Source organism: Anoplopoma fimbria, chromosome 8 (genome assembly GCF_027596085.1).
Source record: "Anoplopoma fimbria isolate UVic2021 breed Golden Eagle Sablefish chromosome 8, Afim_UVic_2022, whole genome shotgun sequence".
Taxonomy (NCBI): domain Eukaryota; kingdom Metazoa; phylum Chordata; class Actinopteri; order Perciformes; family Anoplopomatidae; genus Anoplopoma; species Anoplopoma fimbria.
In genome coordinates this window covers 23,781,840-23,809,153 of record NC_072456.1, presented here as the reverse complement: position 1 = coordinate 23,809,153, position 27,314 = coordinate 23,781,840, and the positions used below count along the sequence as shown (strand labels likewise).

At 40.5% G+C, this 27,314-nt stretch overlaps 1 protein-coding gene and 1 non-coding gene across 2 annotated transcripts in view; both read right to left on the bottom strand.

Moving 5' to 3' along the window:
- Positions 1-761: 761 nt before the first annotated feature.
- Positions 762-27,314, bottom strand: part of ncanb (neurocan b) — a 183,436-nt gene continuing 156,883 nt past the window's right edge. The window contains exons 12-16 of the mRNA XM_054603019.1: positions 18,408-18,566; positions 14,846-14,928; positions 14,227-14,371; positions 3,603-3,785; positions 762-892 (exon numbers count right to left, since the gene is read on the bottom strand). Of these exons, the coding sequence (XP_054458994.1) occupies positions 762-892; positions 3,603-3,785; positions 14,227-14,371; positions 14,846-14,928; positions 18,408-18,566 (701 nt within the window). The remainder of the gene's footprint in view (positions 893-3,602; positions 3,786-14,226; positions 14,372-14,845; positions 14,929-18,407; positions 18,567-27,314) is intronic.
- On the bottom strand, positions 23,032-23,104 carry trnav-uac (transfer RNA valine (anticodon UAC)). Its single transcript has one exon. It is a non-coding gene; the product is annotated as a tRNA-Val (tRNA).

The following is a 27,314-nucleotide window of genomic DNA, read 5'->3' as shown; positions in this document are numbered from 1 at the left end:
TGTTGTGTGTTTTCCATTTTCCTCTGGGTTTTTTTGCATCTGATCTAAAGAAACTGTCTCACACTGACAAGAAGATACAACGCTAACAATCAAATAATTCAATTACAACCACCTCTGGTTCAAAGAAAATCAAATCTGTTTCAGAATGAGTCGCTTAAAAGTCAAGTACAATGTTTTATAAAAAAAAAGTGTTTGTAAGAAATAATGTGTGTTCAACAGACAGAAGGATCAAGTCAACAACACAGATGTTTTCCTTGAACATTTTCAGTGACGTCGTCCCTATTTGTAGTTTCTCTCCGAAGAATGTTCAGCGTGGATCTCAAAGTTTTTTTTTGTCTTTTTTTTTTAAAAACAGGTCAGCGTAGCCCATGTTTCAGGTCGTCGTTGAGCTCGGAGGGAGAGTAACTGGGTCGAGTAAAGAGGACGGGTGGGAGACAGACAGAAGTTAGGACGACAAAGGTAAACAGAGAGAGGAAAGTAAAAAGAGTACAAAGGGATTCGTCGTCGTCGTCCCGGTGACGCCTGGCAGCACTTTTGCAGGCCTCAGCGTTGATACTATGATACAGGCTGACTCCGAGAGCCAGGGGCGCAGCTAAGGGTGGGGTCAGTGCAGGGGGAGGGGCTTGAGGGGGCAGAGAGTTTTGAGCTGTGTGAAGTGGTGTGAGAGGAAGGGACGACAGGGAGACAGGCAAACCGCAGTTGGCAGCAGAGGAAAGGAAGGAAGAAAAAGGGGGTTGGTGGTTATTTTTTTCTCATTTGGTTCAGATGTGGCCGTGGTTGTGGCCCAGCTCCCCTCCGTGGTGCCCTCCCTCTCTGTGGCCGTGCCTCTTGTGCTTCCTGCGCTCCCTCCTTCCCTTGTGGTGGTGGCGCCGGTAGCGGTGGGCTCGTCGGGCTGATGGAGCAAACAGAGCGGAGGAAGAGAGACAGTGAGATAAAAAAAGGAAAAGAGGGGAATGCAATTTATTAACCAGGCCCTATTATGTTATTTTCCGGGTGCATATTTTTATCTCAAGTTACAGTTACAACATGTTTACATGCGTTAATGCTCATAATCCTCCTTGTTTTTCTCATCCTGGCTGTCCTGCAGCACCTCCTCTCACCCTCTCTCTGAAACGCTCCGTTGTTGCACTTGCTCCTCCTTCCAGAAAGCAAAGTCTGCCCTGATTGGTCAGCTAGCCCACTCTGTTGTGATTGGTCAACGTTTCACATTTAAAAAAACTCTTCCTCTGGAGCTTCATCTCCGTCTCTCTTTTTGTTGTTTGAGGGCCAAACTAGCAGGAAGGAGTTTTACGTCACTTCCGTAACATTGTGACCTCATAAAGTTACAGAAGTGAAGGAGAGAATTCAATGGAGCCGTTTCAGGAGCTCAGGAGCTTCTGAGGGGGAGGGTAACTCCTTTTAGGCGTGGACTTCAGGTTTTACACTCTACAGACCTTTTCACATGTACAAAAATATATATATAAAAGCATAATAGGGCCACTTTAAATGAGTCAGAAAGCAAGAGTGGGAAACTGATGTAAGAGGGGAGATGAATCACTGACAAAGCATCAAAAACATTCAGACAGAGAGTCGGAGAGAGGTTAAAACCAGGTATGAGGCGAGGGAGAGGAGATCAGAAAGCAGGGAGAAGGTCAAAAAAACGTGTGTTCTCTGTAGAAGGTTTAGCTGTTTTCACCACACTGAGGGGAAACTGTTTTATCTCACCTCCCACTCACAGCCTCAGTTTAAGCTCGTTCTTGGGTTGAAATGCCAAATTAGGCTGCTCTGTCCCTCTCTGTGGTTTTTTTTCAACAAAGACAAGTCATCTGCAGTAAATGATAAGGACACTAACTCTGGGATGTAAAAAAAAACTCTGTCCAAAGTCGGAAAGGAAAATCATTTTTTATCACTTTCATTATTTCAGTATTTCATCATTACTGTCACATTGTGAGCAGAGTGAAATGAAGTACAAGGCACAGTTTGTTGAATATGTATATATATATCAACCCTTTTATATCTCCTTTGAAGAAGCAAGAAATTATGCTGAAACGTTAAGACATTCATTCAGTCCTTTAAAATCCTAGAGTTTATTTTAAGGCTCAAAGGAGATAAGGCGTGTGAAAGTTGCATAATAAAAGACTGTAATCATAATTTTAGATGCTTAAATGTGTTAAGGTGGCTTTAAAAATGAATAAAAATACTTCAATGTCATGTGTTATGGTGGAATATTACATGTGTTAAGGTGGAACATCACGTGTTAACGAATCAGATGGAAAATCATGTGTGTTTATCATGCTTCCTTTTCAATAACTGACATTTACATGCCATTGTATTATATAGTACAGTGTATTGTCTATATCAGACACCCAGAATGGGACTTGGAGAGCACAAACAATGGTGCATTCATGTGCTACTTGGATGGTCACATTTCCCACGTTGGGAAGTCGTTTTTCCGCCTTTAGTGCGTTCATTTAATGTGAGAACAACATGGACGCTACAAAGAAGATTTTGTTTTATTTCATTGCTTAATCAACACATTAGCTGCTTTGGAATCTTGCAATGTTAATGAAAGTGAAACACACTGTAATGCTTGTACAAACAACGGACAAGCAAACCAAGCCGAAACCACAACCGCCTCTGCGGAAGTAACTAACGTAATAGTAGTAGTAGCAGTAGTTCTAGTAGTAGTATGTTGACATAAGATAAAAGATGTGTTTTCTTTTTGGAAATGCGATCGAGACAGGAGGTTGTATCTATGAGTTTAACAAGCACTGAATCTTTTAGTAGTACGAGGTAACTTCACCCCTGTTATAAAGTTAGGTAACATAAAGTTGAGCAGTAAAGGACTTTACTTTTTACGTTAGCAAGCCAATGTTATCAACAGGAATTTATCATTTCAGTTAAAGTTAACATTAGTTTGCTACCAACATTAACATAGCTGGCTAACGTTAAAAAAATAATTTGTTTAGTAAATTTATACCTCACTTAATCAAAACATTCAGGTTATACTTTTGTGTTATTGTTGGATGTTGTGTGACTTATTCAAACTAATGAACACATGCTATCGTATCCTGATGATCCCGTCTATGTTGTTCAAAACGTTCAGCCGTTACTTATTTCCCCAATTTAAAAACCTCTACAGGAATGAATATTATAATATTTTCTGCACTTGCAAGTGTTTATTCATTATACACTAACGCATGATACAGAGTCTAAAAGTCATATTTTAATTTGTTTTTTAGCACAAATCCTTTGTATCTAATAAATGGTCAACAAAAAATTGTTTTGAAAAGTCTGAAAAGGAGACCTCAACCTCCAGCATGAACACTTCAAAGGAGACCCTACCACTTCTAAGTAAGCCCAGGAGATTTTCATTCACAGTAATCTTTCTGCTTGCAATTATTAATAATGAGAGCGGGGAATGGCGAGGCTGAACGCACACGGTGACAGCGGCTCCCCGAGGGCAGATAATGCAGGAGGTTGGTGTTAGAGACCTACGGTGGTGTGCATGCTAAAAATAAGAAAAATGTAAATGTGAAGAATGACCTAACAAAAGGAAATACTGCTTTGAGTCTTGTAGTCTGGCGCCCCGCTGTGTGAAAATCCTGTCGCGTGAAACTTACATTTTATGCAGATGATTTTAGGCCGGTCCCACTTGCCGTTGGCACGACACTTAGCAGTGGGCACGTGGCGCTGCAGGAAGCCATCGGCGCACTGGTAACGCGCTACGGAGTGGATGTCGTAGTGGGAGCGCTTCCGACCAATCAGGAAGGCGTTATCCACAGTGGGTGGGGCTCCGCAAAGCACTGAGGAGAGAAGAAAGAGACAAAACAACACGGAATATCTGTTAGCTAACCATGAGGATGGGTGATTCAAACATTTAAATGTCCCTTATGGTTTCTGCTTTCAGCGTGTATTCTGACTTCTGATTTGTAAGGCTTACATGTCTTTCACTGCACAAACATCAAAATGTGGATTGAATTTCTGCAGGACAGCGAGTGTGTCCGTCCAGCTCTGTGAGTGAGTGGGCGGCTGTCAAAGTAACACAGCGTCTCAGAAAGAGTAGAATCAGAAAAAAGATGATTTCACAAGCCGACATGGAGCGAGGATTGACACTGCGGTCAGAGACTGACAGGATGGACAGGCCTCAAACAACTCCACAGATATTTTAACTCTCCTGTCAGACGTTGCCAGTCCCTCCAGTGAATGTGCTGGGACTTTGGAAGACCCTCCTTTAGCTTTATGTGCACCAAAAATCATGGGGAAGTTTTGTGTTTTTAGCCACCACTTTGAATTTCCATTTCATCCATGAAAATATTTGATATAAAGAGAGTGGGGTGGACTATATAGCTGTTATTGGTCATCACAGTGCATGGCTGCTACACTATTTATCAAATAGTCAGAGATGTTAGAAGCTATATAGTTTAATGCACTGCAGAGACTTCCTCTGAAAAGTAGGCTGGCTTGTAACAGTGAGGCTTAAAATCTCTACTTCCAAACTTTTTTCTGTCATCGTTTTCACTAAAACTTCTTCATTAAGAAAACTAAAAAGGAATATTTTCATTCATTCATTTCATATTACATTTTAAAGAAAGTGAACTGCATGTTTCTATTCTTTCCATGCATTTCCCCCCCAATAGTTACTGCTGAAACTCTACAAAAGACTCTGGACTCTGCTGCCTTCTTTACATGGCGCTTGAGAGGACTATAAGCTTTTTTATATTTGAGATTTCACTGATGTGTTTGTTTGATGAGTATTGATTATCGCACTCAAATATCCACTTAATGTGCATCATCTGGATTTAAGCTAAGTTTATACTTGCTTTAGTGAAGACAGGGAATTTTTTACATTACATGTCAGGAGGTCTTAAAAATCTTCATCTGAATAAATCATTTGAAGCCAAATCAAATCGTTAACAGTATATTCAACCTTTGTGTCCTTATAATGCATGGAATACTTGACTCCTTCCTTTAAAGGGCTTGTAGTAAGGCAATAAAGTAGTCCATGAATATGAGATATGAGGTTACAGATAATTACAATCCCTCCTCAGCATTGTGGAGGTTGGTTTATGGCTCCTTGCCAGTAACACTCGTTGTCTTTTTGATTCTTCACAGTTCATTTTGATGTATGCCCTCTGGCGTTTCAGAGAATGATGCAACAAACAGCACGTTGAGCATAAATGCCATCAGCGGAGGCTCAAACCACGGTGCCATGCGAGAGTATAAACAAAGCTTAAGAGCTGGGTGATAGTCTGAAGACTTGAGGTGGAAAAAACTTCAATTGGAGTTGCATGGTACACCGACACTAGACATGTATGGCAATATCCCTGCCATTAAAAACAGTATGATACCACATTTTATTAATATCGGTATGTAAGGTAAGTATGACAGCGTTTTAATAAAAGCTGTTCCTATGAGTTGAGTCGATGTGCAGAAGCATGGCAGTGTGTGCTAGAGGACCTGGATCCAACGGGTGGTTTAAACTTTGCAGCAACCACAAAATAAACTGCAGGTTTCTGGATTTAGTTAGCTCCAACCAGAAGGATGGAGTCAACAAATTAAGTGGAAAAGAAGATTAAAGTAGAGCATGAACCGCTCGCCGGATGCACAAACCCGCTCTGAGATTACTGCATATGGATGGAATTGAATAAATTTAACATTTTAGCGTTTTCTGCATATGGATGGAATTGAATAAATTTAACATTTTAGCGTTTTCCAAGTTCTGTCATCTACTATCCATTATTTTTCCCTGCAATTTAGATTTTTGCTTTGGCATCGTTCCAGTATTGTTATCGAGATATTTAGGCAGTGTATCTTAAAAAAGTCACAATTTTGGCCACAAATAACAAGGTCAAGCTGCCCCCGATCAAAGGTTCCTTTTTCACCACAGATTCCAACCTTGAACATGATTTACACACTTCAGCGCTCAAAGCAGTCATAAGAGAACTCAATCAGCAATCAGAAAATGTTTACAAACCCTGTTAATTCCCTTGTCATTGTCCGAATACCTCTTAAATTCTTAATAAGGGAAAAAGCAATGTCATTAACTCTGATGAAAGGTTTAATGCCACATTTACAGTTTAATGTGTTGTGGAAGGAAAGGGGGCAAAAAGCACTTTCCTCCCCACTTGAGACGATCACACGCTGGACACAAATGGAGGGCTAAGAGGTAGTTTTCCATTAAGCACCTCACCTACGTACACTGTTGAATGATTTTTTTCGCCGGGCAAGGTCAAAACGTATTGAAGTGGGGATAAAAGAAAATGTCACTAAACCCAGAAAAAGCAAATGGAGCCGGGATTTTTATGGGAGAAGCTTTAAGTCAGAAAAAGGTCTTTTGTAGAATAAAGCCTGAAGGAGGTACAGGGCTGCTGCCAACAGAGAGGTTTCTTTTAAAAAGGCCATAAAAAATGTACTTAAACGCTCAATCCTTTAAGCAGCAACTTAACCTTTGAAATAAAAGTGAGGTTGGTAAACCTGACTGTTTAAGACTAAACATTTAGCCCCTCCTGACATCCCTGTGTGTCTGAGGGCAGACAAGTCACTATAATATATAATATAATATAATATAATATAATATAATATAATATAATATAATATAATATAATATAATATAATATAATATAATAATAAATTAAATATAATATAATTAAATATAATTAAATATAATTAAATATAAAAATTAAATAGAATACAATTAAATTAAATTAAATAGAATATCTACACTCTCATCCTTTATAAACTGCTTTAAGTGTACGTACAGATTTAGAAAAAAATCTCAAGATGGCGGCTACAGTCAAAGCTGTAATAATCAATATTTTTTACATCAATAATTGATGACATGACTATGTGGAATGATAGAATCTGTTGAATCACATAGCTGGAGAGAGTGGAGAAAGGTTGCTAACTCTGTGTAACACACACACACTGCTTGACTTTCACAGCTGTCAGATCGCTGAACTGTTAACACGTTTGCTTTCTTCTAATCAGGAGTCTTGGAGTCGTTGTGGTTTTCACGCTACATAACTGAAGGTGTGAAGGTGTCACACACTACAAGATCTGTCCCCGGGGGAGGAATCCCATGAGAGGTGGCACGGTAAATAACGTACTAACATGAGCGGAGTCATGCTTGTTGATCGTTCCACACGTTTTTACTATTTATAACCTGTTTCCTCCAGGTGCAACAACAACTTTGGTCCCTGTTGCAAAATGCCACACATACAGAAAAGTTCCTATCGTCAGAGGCGACAATAGGTCCCCCAGGTTTCCCCCTCAACTCCTGTCTCATTGGCTGTAGCTCCCCAACAGACTCCCCGACAGGTCCAGGTATTTAGCCTGCTAGATATCTTGGATACATCTGCTTCTTGAGCACTGGAGCTAATGCAGATCTGCCTCTGATCTGCTGCCTCGGGGCGATTGGTCTCAGTGGTGGAATGAACTCCCCACTGACGTCAGGACAGCAGAGTCGCTGCCCATCTTTAAACTCACCTCTTCATGAAGTACTACCCTGAGCCTTCCTCGTAGCACTTATTGTTAGTATTAGTTGTTGCACTTATGTATTCGTTTATTTGCACTTATCCTATTCGTAGTAATTTGCTTCTGCACTATACTTTTGCTCTGGTTTATGCTTTTAGATGCTTGTTTAAGAAAGGAGATGCACTTATGACTTCAGGTGACTAGTAGTTCTCTTGAATACCTATGTTGAATACACTTATTGTAAGTCGCTTTGGATAAAAGCGTCTGCTAAATGACTGTAATGTAATGTAAATGTAATGCTTTTGTTGGCGAGCTGGCGATTAAAAAATCAGGGCTAAAGTCATGAAGTGTGAAGTAGGCATTAGAAAAGCAAGTAGCAAAAAGATGACGCTTATTTAAAGTGTCTGGATTGTAACTTGGAGGAACAAAGGTGGATAAAAAACCCCGGAAGAAATAGAGATGTTTGGGTGAAGACGATGGAGACTGAAAATAAAGAGAAAAGAAAAGAGGAGAGTTGATTTTAAAGAGTGTTCTTAGCATAATATGTATCCTTATTCAAAAAAAAAAAAAAAAAAAAAGACTGTACATTACCGTATGTCAGGCTCACAGATTTAAGGTATTTAAGTTAAGCCGACATTTAGTGGAAGTTTCACCTGCTTGCATGTGTGTATGTTCTTTAGGTGTGTACTTGAAAGCAACATGTATCTAGAGGTAGGGTCTGTCGCCGTGAAGCAGGAGGTTGTCCGTGTGAGTAAGCAGCACGGGGAGAGCTGCAGACAGTTAGATGCTGGATCCTCTCAGCACTCCTCCATGGCTTCAAAGCATCCGCACACCTACTGGCAATGCTGTGGGAGCATCAAAGTGTGTGTGTGTGTGTGTGTGTGTGTGTGTGTGTGTGTGTGTGCTTTGGGTGTCTCGCATGGAAATGCTATCCGTGGACGTATTCAGTCTTGTTTATTAAATAACAAACCTCAGGAGATCTTTGTGTGGATGTTTTCTGCCCAGATCACCTCGCAGATACAAAAGGTGGAAAATAGTGATGTTTTAGATTACTATATACCACGTAGTACAAAAGTACTACATAGACCACAGTGTGTCCTTAACTTCTGAGGTACATCAGCAAACATGGGATATCACGCAGCAATTTGTCACAACAACAAAAGCACAAGTGTCACCATTAACGTTTACAATGGCTCAGTACCAATTATATATGTCAATAAACTATTTCATTGAGGCAGCACGAAGTCCTGTCAAGATTGTTGCCATAATTAAAATAATAGTTTTGTGAAAAAGCCCTTCTTGCTTCTTGGATGAGAAAATTGTAATCCATGCATGCGTCAACTACGGAGCTGTTGCTAGGACACGTTAGCTTAGCTAAGGATAAAGACTGGAAACAGGGGGAAAATCCCAATAAGGAAAAACAACAATTTGAGGCTTCGGAATAAATCACACAAAGGTAATCTGCTTGTCCAGCACCTCTGAAAAGCAACCAAATGCTCCCAGAAGTAAACTACTCCTGTTTGTTGTTACAGCACATAACTTACTTGTCACAATTGTCATACGTAAAGGACGGCATAGGGAATTTGCCAATGACTCTCAAAAGGACATTCATGCCCGTTTCATTTTTACGTTTTGAAACAGTTGCAGTTTTAAACACGTGGTTAACGGAACTTCTTGGCTCATAGCTTAACGTTAGCTTTTTACTTCTGGCAATTGTATTCATGCTTCTAAAACCATAACATTTGTGTTCATTTGTAAAGATAATCTTGCTGAACAAAACATGTAATTATTATAAAAAATTTTGGCCATAGAGCTTAGTTTCTGCAAAAATCCCCCAAAACTCTTAATACATTGTTCACTTCAGGGTTGCAGATTAATGTGAGCCAGTGAGCATTGCAGACCTTGGAGGTCTGGTGGGTCGTGGACCGCTGTGTCCCTGCACACATCTCCCTGTGGAGGATGTAACTATCTGCAGCAGCGATGTCTACAAAAGGACGAGACCTTCTCCCTGTGGCTCCTCAGGTGGACTTTGTAAAGACGACCTTTATCTCCTCTTTGTCACTGCACAGATTCATCTTCATCACTAAATATTAAATATAAATCAACATCTGGATCAATTATTACTTTGAAAATATAAATAAAGAGTTCCTCCCTTAATTAAACACAGTGGGAGTGTGTGTCATTTCCCAGCACAAACACACACATACACCCTCCTCCAGTTGTGGATCCTCAAACACAAGGGAACTTCTCTTCCCCCCCAGGCCCTTCTGAACTAAAATATCAACTCCTTGAGGGGATTGTGCAAAACACTAACTCAACAACTCCATGTGCACACACATAGCTGTTAAAAAAAAACTTTTCCCCTCACTTTCAAAATACAATTGACAGTTTAACTCCTCACAATGTGTATCCTACAATGGTTACATTACACACCAATGGACAAATCAACTGCTAAAGGCACTGACGACAGCCCATCATCTCCCAGAGCACTTGGAGAGCGCGCTGAGTGTGTCATGCAAAATTAGATTTCCCGTCTCTGTACATAACAACCCATCAAAATAAATGGAACAATTTCACATTACTTGCATGCCCTGTTGTGGGTAAATTCCAGCTCGTCCTCGCTGGAAGAGCTCAGAGGCAGAAGAGTACGTGACTCTCTTGTTACTTGGATCAAATGTGGAAGTGTAAAACTGGCTGTGTGCTACTGTTTTCAATTAAGTACATTTTTTCTCTTTTTCCCCACACAAAAATGTTCCAGAAATAAAATACTGCTTTCTGAATGTATTAAATGCTTTGTTTGAACTTACCAAATCATCAATACAAAAAGGTTAAAAGTAACTCAAGATCACAAAACTCTACATGTTTATATGATATGGGAAATATCGGAGTTCTGAATGGCCTATAGACCTCTTGTTAATGATCTGAAAACATTTGTGCAACAGATGAAACAGATGAAACCACAGCAACAGATGAAACCACAGCAACACAGCATCATTTAGCAGATATTTAGCTGGCTATAAAGCTAGGAAATCAGAAATCAGAGGTGGGGCTAAATCAGCAGGTTTAAGCAGGCGGGAAACCTCAGGTTCTGAAAACGGAAGACAATATGAAGGTGCCTTTAACTTGCATTCTAGTTAATGGCCAGCAGGGGGCGACTCCTCTAGTTGCAAAAATATGTCTGATTGTATAGAAGTCTATGAGAAAATGACTCTACTTCTCTCTTGATTTATTACCTCAGTAAACATTGTAAACATTATTTTATGGTCTCAATCACTTGTTTTAAATCTTCTTCAATACAGCATGATGTTCATTTTGTAAATTATGGTCTTGTTTAGAGTCAAGTACATGATACAGCAGGGTATACTTTAGGGCGGGGCTAACTTGTGATTGACAGGTTCCTACCAAAGCCATATAAGACGTCCATAAAGCCTTCCTCCCAAGTCCAAATATGGTAATTTCCGTTCACTGGTTGCCAAAAAAACTAAATGGCAACAGCTGAAACCAAGATGGCGATGGCTAAAATGCTGATCTTCAGGATTCAAAACCGCAGTGCACAAACCAATGAGTTTAAAAGTGTTCAATACATGTGTGATGAATGATTAGAGGCTTGTGTGAGTGGGTTGTACAAATAATATGTGTGATGAGTCTGGCTCTCTTTCCCCTATATCGGACAGCCATCTCATCAGATGACAGTGTCACCGCTCTTCAGTTATATGACAAAAAAAATCATCTCCATCTGTATGACACATCATCCTGACCAGCCCCAGGGGCGACTGATCGAGGTGTCCGATAGGCTTACATGGTGGTTATCACCTAATCAGAACCCAGGGACCGCTGATGAGCAGACGAACCAGATCACATGAGCTGTGGGCATTAGGAAAAACAAGGCGGAGAATACTCAGCATGGATCTGACAGACTCCTCTGATAAGACGAGACATTACATGGGGTTACTGAGAGTGAAAGAAGAGGCTGACGGTGGAGGCGGTGGGGGAAAGATGAAAATAAATGGTGATTGTAGCTGACTGATTAAGGTCAGAGGTGGGCTGGATGCTGGGGACTTGTGACAAAGTGCATCGGAGGAGGTGGTGCAACTTCTTGCTCGTGAGGGAAATACCTTTCCTTTCATTCAGGAATAGAAATGGAGAAGTGCTCGTTGCCTGAGGCTTTAGAAGAACGCTCTCTACGCTTGGGGCCTCTGATGACAAAGCATCTGTTAAAGGACAAATCATTTGCTTAAAATAACACATCAGTTAGGCCTGTGAGGCTTTTATGTTAAAGCTCATCTTATATTCAGTGACGATGAGGGAAGTTATTTTTATCAGTTCTACATACGGATAAGTCAAACACCTCCATAAGCTTACGGGTTAAGATGACAACCATGAACCTAAATGTCATAAACCTACCAAGGAAAGATTTATTTTATTATCTGACTAATACCCTCATCTACCATCAACATCCATGTCCACATCAATATGGGATTATTTAAATAATCCAACATTTATCAAAGTCAGAGTTACATTTAAGAGTGCTTTTAAGAGTTTGAAGTAAACTGGAATTACAGCCTGGTGGTTGTGTGCCTTCACCAACCATGTCCGTCCGTCGAAAATGTCATCAATTCATTATTTTATCCAATTAGACATTTGTGCAAAGAATATCCCTCAAGGCGTACCTGAGATATCACGAGGATGGGACGGGCGTGAGGTCACAGTGACCTTTGACCACTTCCTTGAGTCAAAATGGACGTTTGTGCAAAATTTCAACAAATTCCCTCAAGGCATTCTTAAGATATCTCGTTAACAAAAATGGGACGTCTATACGTACGGATGGACTGACAACGTGAAAACATAATGCCTCACCCAAAGAATTATCTGCTGAAAGTGAAACTTTGCACCTACTTACAGCAGAGCAGCTCACAAGTGATCACGTGATTGATGACGTTTATGCTCACAGCAGGAATAACCAATCAGACTGAATGATTTACCCAATGCAAGGGGATTGTAAATCAAATTAATGCCAACTTTTTTCTTGGTTTTTGAACCCCTACTAAATGTCCAAAAAACAGACATTCACATCAAAGTTAAATACACATATTTCTTCAGCTCACATAAAATTCACAAGGATCAATGATGTTTTGTAAATTCACTCCAAAACCTTTCCCAAAAGGTGTGTGCTCACCTCTGTTTCTGTTCTGCAGTCATCTCAGGTCTATGATTAAAAGTTTTTCTTTTCAAGCTTGAGAGTAAAAGTGAAGGATTTTTACGTCCAAATGCCCCACAGCTAAAGCACAAAGCTTGTTCCATCCAAAGCTCCGGGGAAAGCTTCGGGGATTCAGCCACCGTTGGCTTCTTGTGTCCCAGTATTTCTTTAAAACCTGCCAGGTAGAACTCCACCACGCTACTAACGCGGCTGTCTTCCTGCCATCGGTCGTAAAATCCGACCTGTATGCAAATTTGTAGCAAAAGATAAAGCTCTAATAGGCTCTCAGAGGAGCAGGTGGCGGCCTGACACCAGCGCCAAAGAGGGGCAGCTGAAAGCTGAGGTAGCGGCGCAATAAAAGGAAACTTAACCAACCAACAAGTTTGCTCACCTCGTTTTGCTGAGTTGATGTTTCCTGAACATGAAGCATAAAGTACATTCTGCCCCCAAGAAGTGCTTAACGTAACTAAAACAGAACATTTAGCAGAGGACATTGAGTACACAGAGAACTTTTTAAAGTCGTGCTGGAGGACGAGGAGAGACAGAAGAAGGGGTGCTGGTGAGCAGTAATGAGTGTGAATCTGAGAGTTCGTGGGCTGATTGAAGAGGCTCGGTGCTAATCTCTTCCTCTGCACGGAGACGTGTTTAAAGTTAAGTATGACATCGCCAGGATGTTCGCGAAGGCACATGTGCTGTCAGAATTAGGCTGCAACACTCGTGAGCTTGTGAGTAAACCAGTTATGAGAACATTTTGTTCATCTTTTCTCACTTTTCACTCTCAGATTAAAGAACTGACAGCAGAGCGAGGTTGTTTCTACTCTGCCTGTTTTTTTTTCTCCCCTCCACACTCTGCCTCCTTACGTCCGATTCCTCACCGTTTCACTTTTTAAATCCGATGTCTCCTCACAGCTTCTTTCTCTTTTTCAGTGTTCGTATTTTTGATCCGGCTGCTCTCCGCCTCCTTACCTCTCCGTCAGTCGTCTAAAAGTGGCCCTATTATGCTTTTCCACTTTTCCCCTCTTCTTTAGTGTGTTATATATATTTTTATGTGAAAGGTCCGTAGAGTGTAAAACCTGAAGTCCACGCATAAAAGGAGTTACCCTCCCCCTCAGAAGCTCCTGAGCTGCCTGAAACGGCTCCATTGAATTCTCTCCTTCACTTCCGTAACTTTATGAGGTCACAATGTTACAGAAGTGATGTAAAACTCCTTCCAGCTAGTTTGGCCCTCAAACAACAAAAGAGAGAGACGGAGCTGAAGCTCGGGAGGAAGAGTTTTTTGAAATGTGAAAGGTTGAGAGCGGGCTAGCTGACCAATCAGAGCAGACTTTGCTTTCTGGAGGGAGGAGCCAGTGCTACAACGGAGCATTTCAGAGAGAGGGTGAGAAGAGGTGCTGCAGGACAGCCAGGATGATAAAAACAAGGAGGATTATGAGCATTAACACATGTAAACATGTCGTAACTGTAACTTGAGATGAAAATATGCACCCGGAAAATAGCACAATAGGGCCTGTTTAATACCCAGTAGAAGTCACTCCATGCCAATCTCTCCTCTCCTCTCCTCTCGTTGCTCTCACCTGTTCCCTTCTTGCAGACGTAGGGCAGATTGTAGTTGCAGGGCACGTCGTTCCATTTGCCGTTCTCGTGAGCGATCATAACCACGCAGTCTTCTCCTCCGGCAAAGAAGTTGTCCGGCTGGTTTTCACGCCAGTTCTCATATTGCTGCACACAAGAACAAAAAAAAAAAAAAAACAGTCAGACACTAGACAAAGAACTGTGTCTTTGAAAACTCAAATTAAACATAATTTTCTTGACATCAGAGACTAATCACTGACTTTTTCACAATGATCCATTCTGTGCAGAACATTATTTTATTTCATGTTCTATATTTGACGTTGTGATGTTTTTGTATGTTATGATGGGAAATTAGGATACAACTCACAAAAAAAACAGGAGTAAAGATATGCTGTTATTATCACTAGTAGAAGCTGTATTGAATTTTTTTTGTTGGGATCACAATGGAAAACAAATTCATGGATTATTTTTCTAGCATTCTTTTTTTTTTTTTTTAACAAACTGCTGTTCAGGATGTCTCAAGCTGCGATACTGATTGTATTCAGTTTCTCTGGAGCCTTAAACTCTGCTGGGATCGACTAAGCTCACTCAGAGACTAAACAGGAACAGCTTGTTCCTCACCAGGTCCATCTTGTCGGTCCATTGAAAGTCGTCCTCCACTATACGATCATTCAACCCGATCCAGGTGTTGTCATGGCTTAGACCTGAGTAGGAGGTAACACAGATATTAAACAGGCATACAGAACAATACACAATAGACAAAAGGTAGTCCAAGAAATAGCACCTGACAACATAATAAAATCTAATACAAACACAGAAAAAAGAAATGGAAATGAGCATATTTTATTTTCATTGATATCCTTACTTTTCCACTTCAGCCAAGTTTAAAACTTTTATCCCAACCTTTATTTTATTTTTTTACTTTACTGCATTTCCTCTTTGGTCTTTATGTTCAAATTGAAAATGTGAATAAAAGCTGGTGAATGGAAACACACTAATTGTTTTGGTTTGCAATACATTCCATGATACTGTGTCCGACGGTTGTACAGTATATACTGTGCACTGTAACACGAAATAATCCATGTCTGGAAAATTGACGTTTAATTCCATTCACTACATTTGAAATGTATGCACTCGTGTTCCTAACACAGATTCATTAAAATGACCCAAAAAGTAAAATAGGTTACAGAGATTAGGGTTAAAAAAGCGGGCATAAAAACGGAGGCCGAGATATCCTGACTTTTAAATCCTGGTATGGGTGGATCCCCAGATATACTCCTAAACTTTTCAGAACCCAGTCGCCATAGGATAAATTGCCATTGCATGTTTCTATAAACCACTGATATGTTGATATGTTAGCAACGTTTTATATCATGCTTGCAGAAAAGCAGATTGCCTCAATCGTAACAACGTAACTACACAGAAAAAAGAGAACTGCATCTCTGGGGTGAACGTCCTTTGTTTGTTAGACCAATACATCTAGCCCTTACTGTTTTTCCTCCTTTCTTATATTTTACCACATGACTTTCAATGACAGTCGCTGGATCAACGACGTAACTTGCTGACCAAATGCAAAAACGTCCACATTTAACATTTTCGTGGTTTGCAGAAACGTACAATGCCAAAAAAAAATCTTGGTAACTGGACTGACAAAAAAAAAATCCTGATGACATCATCTGGGTTATTTCCCCAGGTCTCACAAAGCTCCTCCAGACTCACAAAAAGCAACATGCAGCTGTTTGCACAGGTTCAATGTCACTCTCCATGACTGGCAAATTGAAATTGAATGTAGAAATAAAATTAGTGAAGTGCTCATTGAGGTTTCATATTGTTCTCTGGGCTTCATATGTGGAGCCTGTTGCGTTTGTCTCTGAACTCTGCACAGCAGCAGCTGAGAGACGAGCAACAATGGAGATCTACTGTCACTGTCTCTGATGTACTGCTGATGAGTTTTCTGTTTGTGTGAAAGGGAATATCACTAATGGTGTTTTGGGTTAATCTCATTTGTGTGTTTTTCGAGCTGTCCGTTCCCACGGTTGTACAGGGCGTGCGCACGTGCGTGCACGTATGTAATGGAATTTCAATCATGGTGTATCTGCTTAACATCATTACCGGGCCCATTAATCTTCCTAATGGCTCTGATCTCCTTATTGCAGGGGTGGAGACGTCCATTTTCGAGGCAATTAAACACAGTTTTTGGTAACTGTACGCGTGTGGAAGAAAAATGAGCGCTAGATGGATGGCACCGTCCCGACATCTGTCTGAGACAGAAGGTGGATCCAATATTACAGGGGATTACTGTCGGGGATCTGGCTGTGGAGCACTGCCAGGAGGGCGAAAAACTAAGAATGAAATGTGTGGATATTTGAAAATAAATAAAATCAAATAGCATTTGCAATAATTCAGGACAACATGCTTAAAATATCAGGTGGGTGGATTTTGCTACACATGACAACCATTCAAATATACGTGTTGAATGGTACAATTTCTTATCATTCTATTTAAATTAAATGAAGTGCCACTTTTGTCTTCACCCTGGTCGTATTTAATCCAGTTTCAACATTACTGACACTTGCATTTCCTTCACTGGACACAAATGGAGTTACTTCGCCCACTGTGGGGATTCTTTTCACCAGTTTGGAGACAAATCACATCCTAAGAAGGAATATGATAGTATATTAAATGTTCTGTCACGGATACTTACATCAGAGCCTGTAGCACCTTTTCATTGCGACAAAAGGTGATACACATTTATGTGGCTGAACCGACTCGGCACCTGCGGGTGTTTTTCAGCGGGGAGCTCGATAAAACCCTTCAGGCCCCGTTCAGAACCGAGCCAGACAGACATTTATCACTGAGTTATGGAATACACACAAGGCAAGAGCTGTCATTGCCAAGTATGATAATAATAAAGAAGAAGGGTAGATATAAATCAATAGTAAAAGCAGTGTGTAGCAGGCAGACAGCACAGGGAGAGCTGGTTAGATTGTGAGGGCAATGTAATTGCCATTATTTAAATTGATTGGTGACTTGTTTAAATGTGATTGGTGGCCGTGAGAGTCGCCAGATATTTCTTGAGTTATAGAGTTGTAAAGTGGGAAGAGACGCCGGCTCCATGAGTGTTTTTGTAATGACTTCAAATTTGAATTTTAATGTTTTTTTGGCTATCGTTTATAGGTTTATGATCCGGTGAGCAGGTCAGATGACTTCAACTTTGTTTCTGAGAGATCCTGTTCCTTTTTTTCACCATTTGAATATTGCATTTTGAATACTTGTGGGTCTCAGCTGCTGGTGCTATTTAGAAAAAGTGAGCGCCTCTAGATGTGCAGGTCAAAACTGAACCGCAATCACTTTTGCAATCCCCCGACGTTTCATCCATCATCAGATTAAAAAGAAATCTGTCCAATAATTACATGACAATACTTAGGGCCACACTGATCCAACATTTTCTGTCCTGAAACCGATACCTGGTCTTTGGGTATCAGCCGATCCTGAGTGTTTCATTAATAAGCCGTATGCCTCACTGTGTGGAAGTAGTTGGGATCATTCTCATATGTCTAAGACAGCCTCAGACTTGACTTAAACATTGTTTTACCAACTTTCTAAAACAAAATGTACATAAAAAACACATAGGTATCCTACAGTAGCTGTGGAATCGTTGTCCTGTTTACTTAAAGGAGCAGGGTGTGCAGGACCTACGGTGGCCATCAGGTAACGTAAAAATCATCCTCTCTAGAGCCAGTGTTTGGTTTGTCTGTTCTGGGCTACTGTACTGTACTACGTGAAGAGGAATCTGCTCCCTATGTAGATATGAAAGGCTCAAACTAAGCTAACAAAAAAACCACAATGATTCTTAGTTTCAGGGGATTATAAACGAATTAAAACAGTTATGAACATAATACGCCATCTCTGCCAATAGATCTTCCTAAAAGCTACACGCTGGCCCTTTAAGACTGAACTGGGAAAACTGGTTGATTTGAAGAGATTTATCTGCCATCGTGGAAGTGCTCCAACTAGCATTTACCTCACATTACAGACAATGAGTTCGACTTATCTGCCAAATTTAGGACTTCCTGCTGTGTAATGTTTTTTTTGCAATTCACCAAGAAACATTTACTCAGGCTACACTGTCTGTGCCAGGTCTGTCCTTGTCCTCATCTCCTCCCTTTAAACCTCCACCCACCTCTGATGAAGTTCTGCTCGGCCGGGCTGTGGAAGCTGGCCAGGTGTCCGTGGTGCTCCCTGCAGTCCTTCTCTGCGTCCTCCCAGGTGTGTCTGCGGCTGAAGTACCGGTAGCAGTGGCCGTGGAACTTCCTCCACGTGTGCTCGCAGCCTGCAGTGTCTGCAGGTGTGCGTGGGGGGGAAGAAGGGGGAGGTAATTGAAAAAGACAGTGATTAGTCAATCTGAAATCCATGGGAAGAGAAAGGCGTTTAAATCGTTACACACCCACAGCCGACAGATGCAGAGGAATAAAAGCATTTGCAGAGGAGGAGGAGGAGGATTTAGGATCTTTATTTTTTTTTGTTTTCTTTTTGTATTTTGCAGCACACAAGATCTATATATTGCCTCCCCCTCTCTCCCTCTCCTTCTTCTGCGCTATCTTTCTTTTAGTGCCCTCTGTGACACTCCTCTCCGTCTCCATCTCTCTCTCTCTCTCTGTCTTTTCTCTCTTTGATATTTTCACTTGGACTTTTAATCCACAGCAGAGGCAAGTCGGCGGTGAGACAGCTTAGACCAGTGAAAGGGCGTTTTAATCTATTCAAATGACAACAATCCTTAGAAATTGCTTCCAGTGCACAGCGTTCGCTCGGTAATTAAGCCCTGTCACAGTGCTGTCAGCGCACCAACCCTCCCTCCCCTCCCTCCCTCTCCTCTCCCTTCATCTCTCTCATCTATCGTCCCTCATCTGTCTGGGGGTTAGATTTGTGAGTCGGAGCTGTATGTGATGTGTGTGTGTGTGTGTGTGTGTGTGTGGCTTTTTGGGTCCATGCTGGATTTTGTGTGTGTTCGCAGATGCGGGTTTTTTTGCAAATGTGCACCTGAATATGTGGAAATGTATGTAGAGTCATTGTGGTTCAGGCCCTGTCTGTCAGCTAAGCCACCTCCGGTTCCTTCCTCATTCTCACCTCCCTCCCTCCCTCCCTGCGGTGTGGGGATCAGGGAAAAGGTCTCAGCTTTTCCTCCAACAAATGTGAAGCGACACCAGTAAATTGCGCGGTGCAAATTGGGCCGTATGGGGCCCTGCTTAGTATGCAGAGAGATGCAGTTTTGGCCGTGAAAAGGAAGAGAGGAGAGGAGTCCATTATGAAAGCCCTTCTTTACTGTAATATGAAATAAGGGCCTGAAAACCTTCACAGTGCATTGAGAAGTGCTTTCCATAACGTCCATTCGCTGTTTTGTTCTGGGCTATTTGAGGTACAATGATGCAGAGTGCAATGACACATTTTCACAACATGCAGTGCACTTGAACACAGCGAGACTGCCTCAAAGTGGTTTATTTGAAAAAGCTCACTCAGTCTGCTTTGAATCAATATATTTGCTTATCTAACATATATTTCTTTATCTTTTTTCTTACAGCTCAATGAATCAGCTCGCTAAGAAGCTGCTCACAAATGCCTCCAGTGAGGGTAAAAGTAACGCAGTAACTGACAGTGATGATCATGATGAGCAATGTGTAAGAAAACCCCCAGAGTGTCTAGCATGCAATAGCATGTTGAAATATACTTGTATTTGTGCTCAGGAGGTTTCTCTGTCATGTCTCATGTATAGTCTCTGGCCTTATGCTGTAACATTAAGAGCTGACAGCTCTGAAAAACAGACACAGATGAATGTGTAACCTTTTATAAAGAAAACCTTTAAAGCAATCATGTTTGTCCAGGTCACAAAGCAAATTATTATAAAAACATTTTTGTTCTTCTTCTATTTCTTTAATGCAGATTATCATATACTTAATGTGCATCTTTATTAGATATATATAAAGAAATGAAACATCTTCACAGATTTTTATTGACTGTTTTAATGAGATCGACGTCAACCAGGTGCATTTGTTTTCTGTCTCTGTCTCTAGCAGCCATGACTGTTTCTTGTTGTTTTCTCGTCTGCTAATTTTTGGCACTTTGTCGTTAACTTTGAGGAGACTACGTTTCTCATTGAGAGAAAATACCTTTTTTTTTCGGTCATGATTTCAATGTGCACATAGCACCGGTGTCAGTTGGCCAACCAGGAGATGATGGGATCCTGCGATGGAAAGTATCATGGGAGTAAAGTTCGTTGTCATGCATGAAAAGATCAACCCTGTCTGCTAGAAAATGATATTCCCATACAACTAAACTGCACATAAAATTATGTTTTGAAGGAAATCTATATTCTCCCAGATAACGGAAAAAGTTTGAAACACATGATAAATGTTGTAAATTAAAAATAAACAAAAAACACTACAAAATAACTTTTTTTAGGTTTAGGCAACAAGAGTACTTGGTTAGGTTTAGTCAAAAGCATCAAGGTTTGTCTTAAATGACTATGAACTTGAAACAAAACAAAACAAAAACGCAACAAAACTACTTGGTTTTGTTTAGGCAACAATCGTATTTGGTTCACATGGAGATCAAACAGCAGTCTTCTGGGTGAAAGTCTTTTTTGACCCAATTACCACACAATCTTCTCGCTTTGCAGAGTTCTGCTGACTCATTCGAAACGTATCTGCATTACATCAAAAGTAAGCGTTATCCCGTGATAAAAAAGGTTTCCCTCAAAGCGTAATTCACAATGCTTGTTACGATGTAATTGAAAGGAAATTTTTAGAAGACAGTGGTGAAAAGACCCAAAGCGTAAACGCTATAAGCCGACTCCTCAGTGGTTTCTGGATAACATTTTGCTTTTTTTGTTAAAAACGTTTGTATAAAAACATAAGAAAAGCATTGTTGTGGTACTTTTATACAAAAATAAGGTAAATGTACTTTCACACTCGTATTAACGTAATTCTAATTATAACGAGCCCCAGTCAAGCAAATATTTGTTTGACTGGGTTTGCTTTGAAAACTCTTTTTTTAAGCGTACAAAATATTACTGTTTTCTACTTTTTCTATGTATTTTTCTAAATAGTTTTTTTTCATTGTCATTTTGGATGTCTTTAGTGATTTATGATTCAAATTTGACTCAAACTCTTATATATTGTATCCAATATGTAGGTATAAACATACATTTCAGTCTATTGCTCAGTTTAAATGTTTTCTTTTTCTTTTGGGCGAGTCATAATCACTATTTCTGTGTCTTTTTCTTTATAGTAGTTTCAATAGAAATAGTTTTTTCCAGACGATTTATGTAATTTATGATTTTTTATATTGATCTGTTTGTTTGTAGTTTCTCTTTCATAGAGACATGCTCTCTCTCCCCCATGTGGTAGTATCAGACTTGCATTGTTCAGCTCTGCTCTGATTTGACGGACTTCTAAGTATATTGATTGATTCTAACAGTGAATAAATGTGTTTGTGTCTATTTACTGCTTGTTCTGCTTTTTGATGATGATTTGGTGTATAACGAAGATTTCTTCTCACACAATTTTGAGTTGCACAACTCAAACTGCTGGGAGCTTTTAATACAGTGTGCGGATGTTTTGCTTGATTCTTGACTGAGCTTGATGACTTACTTCTTACTCACATCAAATGCGAAAGAGGCTCCTGCATGCAGTTGGATCTGTCAGCCAATACTCACAAATAATTCTAAGCCTTTCTTTACATATGAAATTAGGTTTATCACGCCACCACAGACATCTTGAGAACATAAATCCACGTCAGTCACATAGAAATATGACAAAACGAACATTTAAATACATTCCTCATCTGACTAAACCAAATATCCAGAGTAATTATGAACATTATTAGAACAAAATCCACCATAAACACAAACCAATCACCCACTCAGTGTTTTGCTTGTGTAGTACTACTAAAGTGCTACTTTTAGCAGGTGCATGTGTGGTCTCCAAAATAACAACATTGATGATTCAATCTGTATTTTAATCAAAAATACAGCAAGAAAAACACGAGCTCTCATGTTCTCTGCACCAGATAATTATTTAGTTTGTTTGTACAATATAAAAGTGTATTGCCAGAGTTCCTCTTGAACCATCTTACTACTTTCCTCACTTTATCTAGTCATGTCTTCTGAGCAGTTTGTTGCTCTGACGCTTATTCTAAATGGAGAATTTCCTTCCTTACTTTGCCTGCTTCTGGTTCTCCTGGTTGTCTGGGGATTGAATCTGATGACCTCAAACACGCTAACGACATGAAACACAATGAGACACTTTGACCTTTGAAGCCTCCTCTGGGTGGCTCAGTGTCTCCCTATTTAGAACTGTTGCCTTAAGAGCAAGACGAGCCGGGGTTTAACTTCCCGCTCAGACTTGTGTGCATGCCATCTTCATTTTGTAATAGATTTCTTAATCTAATCACACTTCTGGATAAGAATGCAGTATCTAATGATGACATTTTTATAACCTCCAAAAGATCTCCTATTACAGGTAACAGTCCAAAACATAAAGAATAATCTCAGGTTTATGGAGGAACATAAATAATCTTTCTTTATGCACTTAAAACTATCCATCAACCAAGCTGTCTATAATAATAATAATAATAATAATAATTAAGCCTTTATTAGTCCCACAATGGGGAAATTATTTCTCTGCATTTAACCCATCCCGGAGGAGCAGTGGGCTGCAATGAAGCGCCCGGGGAGCAACTTGGGGTTAGGTGTCTTGCTCAAGGACACCTCGGCATGTTGCCGGTAGAGGGGTTTGAACCATAATAAGGAATGGTTCCACTGGGGCTCGAACCCAGGACCTTCTGCGTGTAAAGCAGACGTGATAACCACTACACTATGGAACCTATGTGCTTTTTACTGTGTTTACTTTTTGTTCTCTGCTTTATTATCAGCGTAAACTTTATCCAAACTAATACATTTAGCATTTTACAACCTTTTTTTAAAAATTTTTTTTTACAACTAATGCACTAGTTATCAGTACTGGTCATTTCCAAATGTTTATTTCAATATGCAGAAAGTTTCAGGCCCTGATTCAGAGTTTATTATTATTTTCTTTAATATACTGATTTTAAATGATGTTTCTTATGTTGGACATTTCTCACAGCTTCACAGGAGACTGGATACATTAGAGTCAGCATTGTGTACTTCTAAACAGAGATAATTAAATGAACGTACGGTAGAATAATGTCACTACTGTTATCTCTGATTTTATGGGACCAAAAATCAGTTTCACTGCTGTGCTCACTCCGTCATCAGACCTGGAAGCTACCTGCTCAATATGTTTGCACACATGGCAGCGGGGACATTGTATTAGCATCGGGAGTGGGTCCAGTTTGGCTCATGAAGGTGGAGGATGGGTTATTATCAACAGGGACAGGAGAGTCAGGTTAGGTGTCACAGAGACAGAAAAAATAGACACAGAGACAAACATATCCATTAAATAAACATGCCACCTTCATGGAACCGACTGCAGTGGCTTAGGTTAGGGTCTGTGTGTGTGTAACGCTACTGCTGACCACATAAAAGCCTTTAAACCAGGAACTACACATACAAATGCAGACTTGGCATTTACAAAAAAGAATTATTTGGTAGACAAAAAGAACTAATAACGGACCAACTAAGTGCATCAGACACACTGAGATGCAGAGTGGGAGGACACAAAAGAGAGAGAGACAGAATAAGAAAGTGATAGACTCACAGAAACAGAGAGAGAGAGAGAAAGAAAAGCAGAGATAAAAGTAAACAGCGTGTTTTCTCCCCCTCAGATCTTCAGCCTAGTCTCTGCTGATTTCTTCTCCCACATGCTGACAGTGACGCTCAAAGCCCGACATCACATCAACCTCTTCAAATATTTAGACATTACTCAAGTCATCTTCTTTTTTTACACCCCCCCCCCCGTTTTCCCTCCATCAGGCGCGGGGGAGAGAGGCAGGGGGTATGTTTCAGCTTTTAATATTCCCACAGACTTTAGTGAACGGCAGTTAGGAAATAAAAGGCGCTCGCTTGCAGCTGACTGATTGGCTCGTTTATCCACAACACCAAGTGATATTTCTATATCGCTCTGCTTTTTTTAAAAAGATCCCCGGGATGATGAAACGGGCGCGTGTTTGCATGTGTGCGCTTGTGTGCTGCCATTATGCCTCCTCCCTGTGTGAGTCTTTGAAGGCTGACAGCTCAGTGTGCCAATGATAGCAGTCCAGAGAGAGGAAGTTAGAGAGAGAGAGAGAGAGAGACATAGTGAGACAGAGAGAGAGAGGAAGATGAGGGGGAATCTGCTGATAGTCGGCGACAAAAAGGTGAGAATGTGAGGAGAATGTGAGAGCGGCTGTGGAATTATTAATGGTTGCTACGAGTGCAGTGTTGATGAATGGAACATCTTAATAGTGTGATTCTCACAATTAGGAGTAATGGATGTTACAGTAAAACAGCTTCGGAGCGCAACATGAATGACTGATGTCAGTCTGAAGGATCCTTCTGCATAATTAGCCCCTAGACGTGTACTCGCAGACTGATGGAGGAGGCCGGGGTTAAAGTGAGGGCAGCATATGGGCCTGTACAGTAAATAGGCAAAACGATGGTACAGTCATTCAAGCGGACACAGTGTGTATCAGTCTCAGTTGGGGACAGCACACACAATCAACATATTTGTGTATTTACATTGTCTGCAGCAGTATTTTTCTAAAAGTAATGTGCTTGTTATGGTCTATCAGTGTGTAGCTGATGTAATGCACAACAACCAACTCGCTAGGAAAGAATGTTTGCATTGTATGTTTCTGCAAACCCCCAGGATCTGTTGAATGTTTCTGAGACAAAAATACATTTCATAAATAAGTTTTGTGAAAACCTTGTATCGTCCTGAAGAAAAGCACAAAACAACATGAAACGGTACGGATTAGGCAACAAAACTACTTGGTTAACGTTAGAAGAAATATCATGGTTTGTGTTAGAATAATAATGTAACAACCAGCTTTACTCCATAGCAACCAACTTCCTTACGCAACATAACCCAAGAAGTGTAATGTAACGTTAAGTAATTAGCATAAGGTCAATGTACACTCTTGGTTTCACACGGGACACAAACAGCCGCCTCCTGGGTGAGAGTCTTGTGTTTGTATTTTGCCCCTAAAGCATTTGTTCTTTATTTTGAAACCCTGACACACACTTTGAAAGGGTCAAAGTTGTAAGACGAAAGGACGGACAACTCCCAGATTGGACAAAGTCGTGGTAGCAACCTGTCAATCACTGTGTAGCCCCGCCCTTAAGCATACCCTGCTTTATGGTCTGCTTGACTCTAAATGGACCATAATTCACTAAATGAACATCATGCTGTTTTGAAGAAGACTTAAAACTAGAGATTGAGACCATAAACTCATGTTTACAATGTTTACTGAGGGAATAAATCAAGAGAGAAGTAGAGTCATTTTCTCATAGACTTCTATACAACCAGACATCTTTTTTTACATCAACAGAGAAGTCGCCCCTGCTGGCCATTAACTAGAATGCAAGTTAAAGGACAGTGAGCATTGGCTATACTTTTCAAATCTTTTAAGTTGCCACCTGGTTGTTTACTACCACACAGAAACAGGCACTTTGGTGGGCAAAAACTAAAAAGTTGAACAACTTCTACTGTTGTTTCAATGCAGATTAAGTTTCTTAGTTGCTGGAAAACTTCCTGTGGTGGATGTAGCTGTGGGATGCCGGGATAATGAAAGCCAAAAGGAACTGCAAAAGTATGAGCCAGGCTTCGTAACTTGGCCATCACAGAACTTTGCAATTTCCTTGAGAATGTCAGAGAGGGGAAGTAGAGAAGCGAGCTGAACCTCGAGCCCAGCTCAAAGTCGTGTTTTACACCGCTCCATCAGAATCCTTCATTAACGCACAGCAGAGGAATACACCCTCTGCTCTCTCTCTCTCTCTCGCGCTCTCTTTCTTTCTTTTCATCTATTGTAACACCCGCTCTGATGCTTCCTCTCTCTTTTGGTCGACTTTCTTTCTTTTCTGCCTGAACTTCCCTCCACACAGGAGAAGAGAATGACAGTTGCTTCAGGAACATTGTCTAATTAAGCACATTGAATGAGAATAAATTACCCCCATCCCTACAGCTTTCCTGTTAGGAGTGAGAACGTCGTTGAACACAGTAGCATATGGAGTGAGAGTGATGCCTCGCTGTTATTCCACTTGAATAGCCTCAGCCAGGTTTGGGCAAAACTTCAGGGAAATGTTCCTGTGTGTACCTGCCTGTGTTTCTGTCTCACTGTGAGCCAGGTAAACCAAGAGGCTCCAGGTCTTTCCTTTGTCAGTCATGGCACGTGTCCCTCTGGACATGTTATTATAACGCCTGAATATTCATAAGCATTAGTAGCATCTAAAGACCCGGAGGATACACAAAAGATCAGTCGCCAGTTTAGACAGTCAGGGAAGCATCACAGCAAAGTCTGCAAACTCAGACGCCTTCCTTCTCGGCCTCTCTGTAAACTCTGAAAGCCGATGCTGAGTCACAAAACCACCCACTCCAAAACACAATGATATTTAAAAAAGGAAATAACAAACAAAGAACATCAAACAGCAGCTCGTAAATCACAAGTTCAGCCAAAGGGCTCGGTGTACTGGGGCTTAGTAAGAGAGTGAAGAGAGGAGATGAGCTCAGAGTGATGTATCTAATGGACCAATGGGATTTCATGAATGGACACCTGGAATTGACTGACTGATGATGGCCAAAACCTGGTCTAAACCTGTAGAATCAGTAGAAACTTGTAGCTGTATTTAAAGCAAGCGTACCACAAAAGAACAGAGGCTTTAATGTGGTAAGATCATTCATTTAAAATGTATTTATACATTTTTGTTTTGATCGTTTTCTTGTTTTTCACTTTTTCAAAACTGCTCTCTTAAACTATTAGCCCTTCTATGGTCACCTTGTGTTCTATGTTTTCTTTCTTGTATGTTAAAATGCTCCTGTTAAGTGACTTATGTCTGTGATAAGCACTAAGTAAAATACATTTTACTTAATTAACTTACATACTACTACAGAAGATCTCCATTCAAAAATGCAAAAAT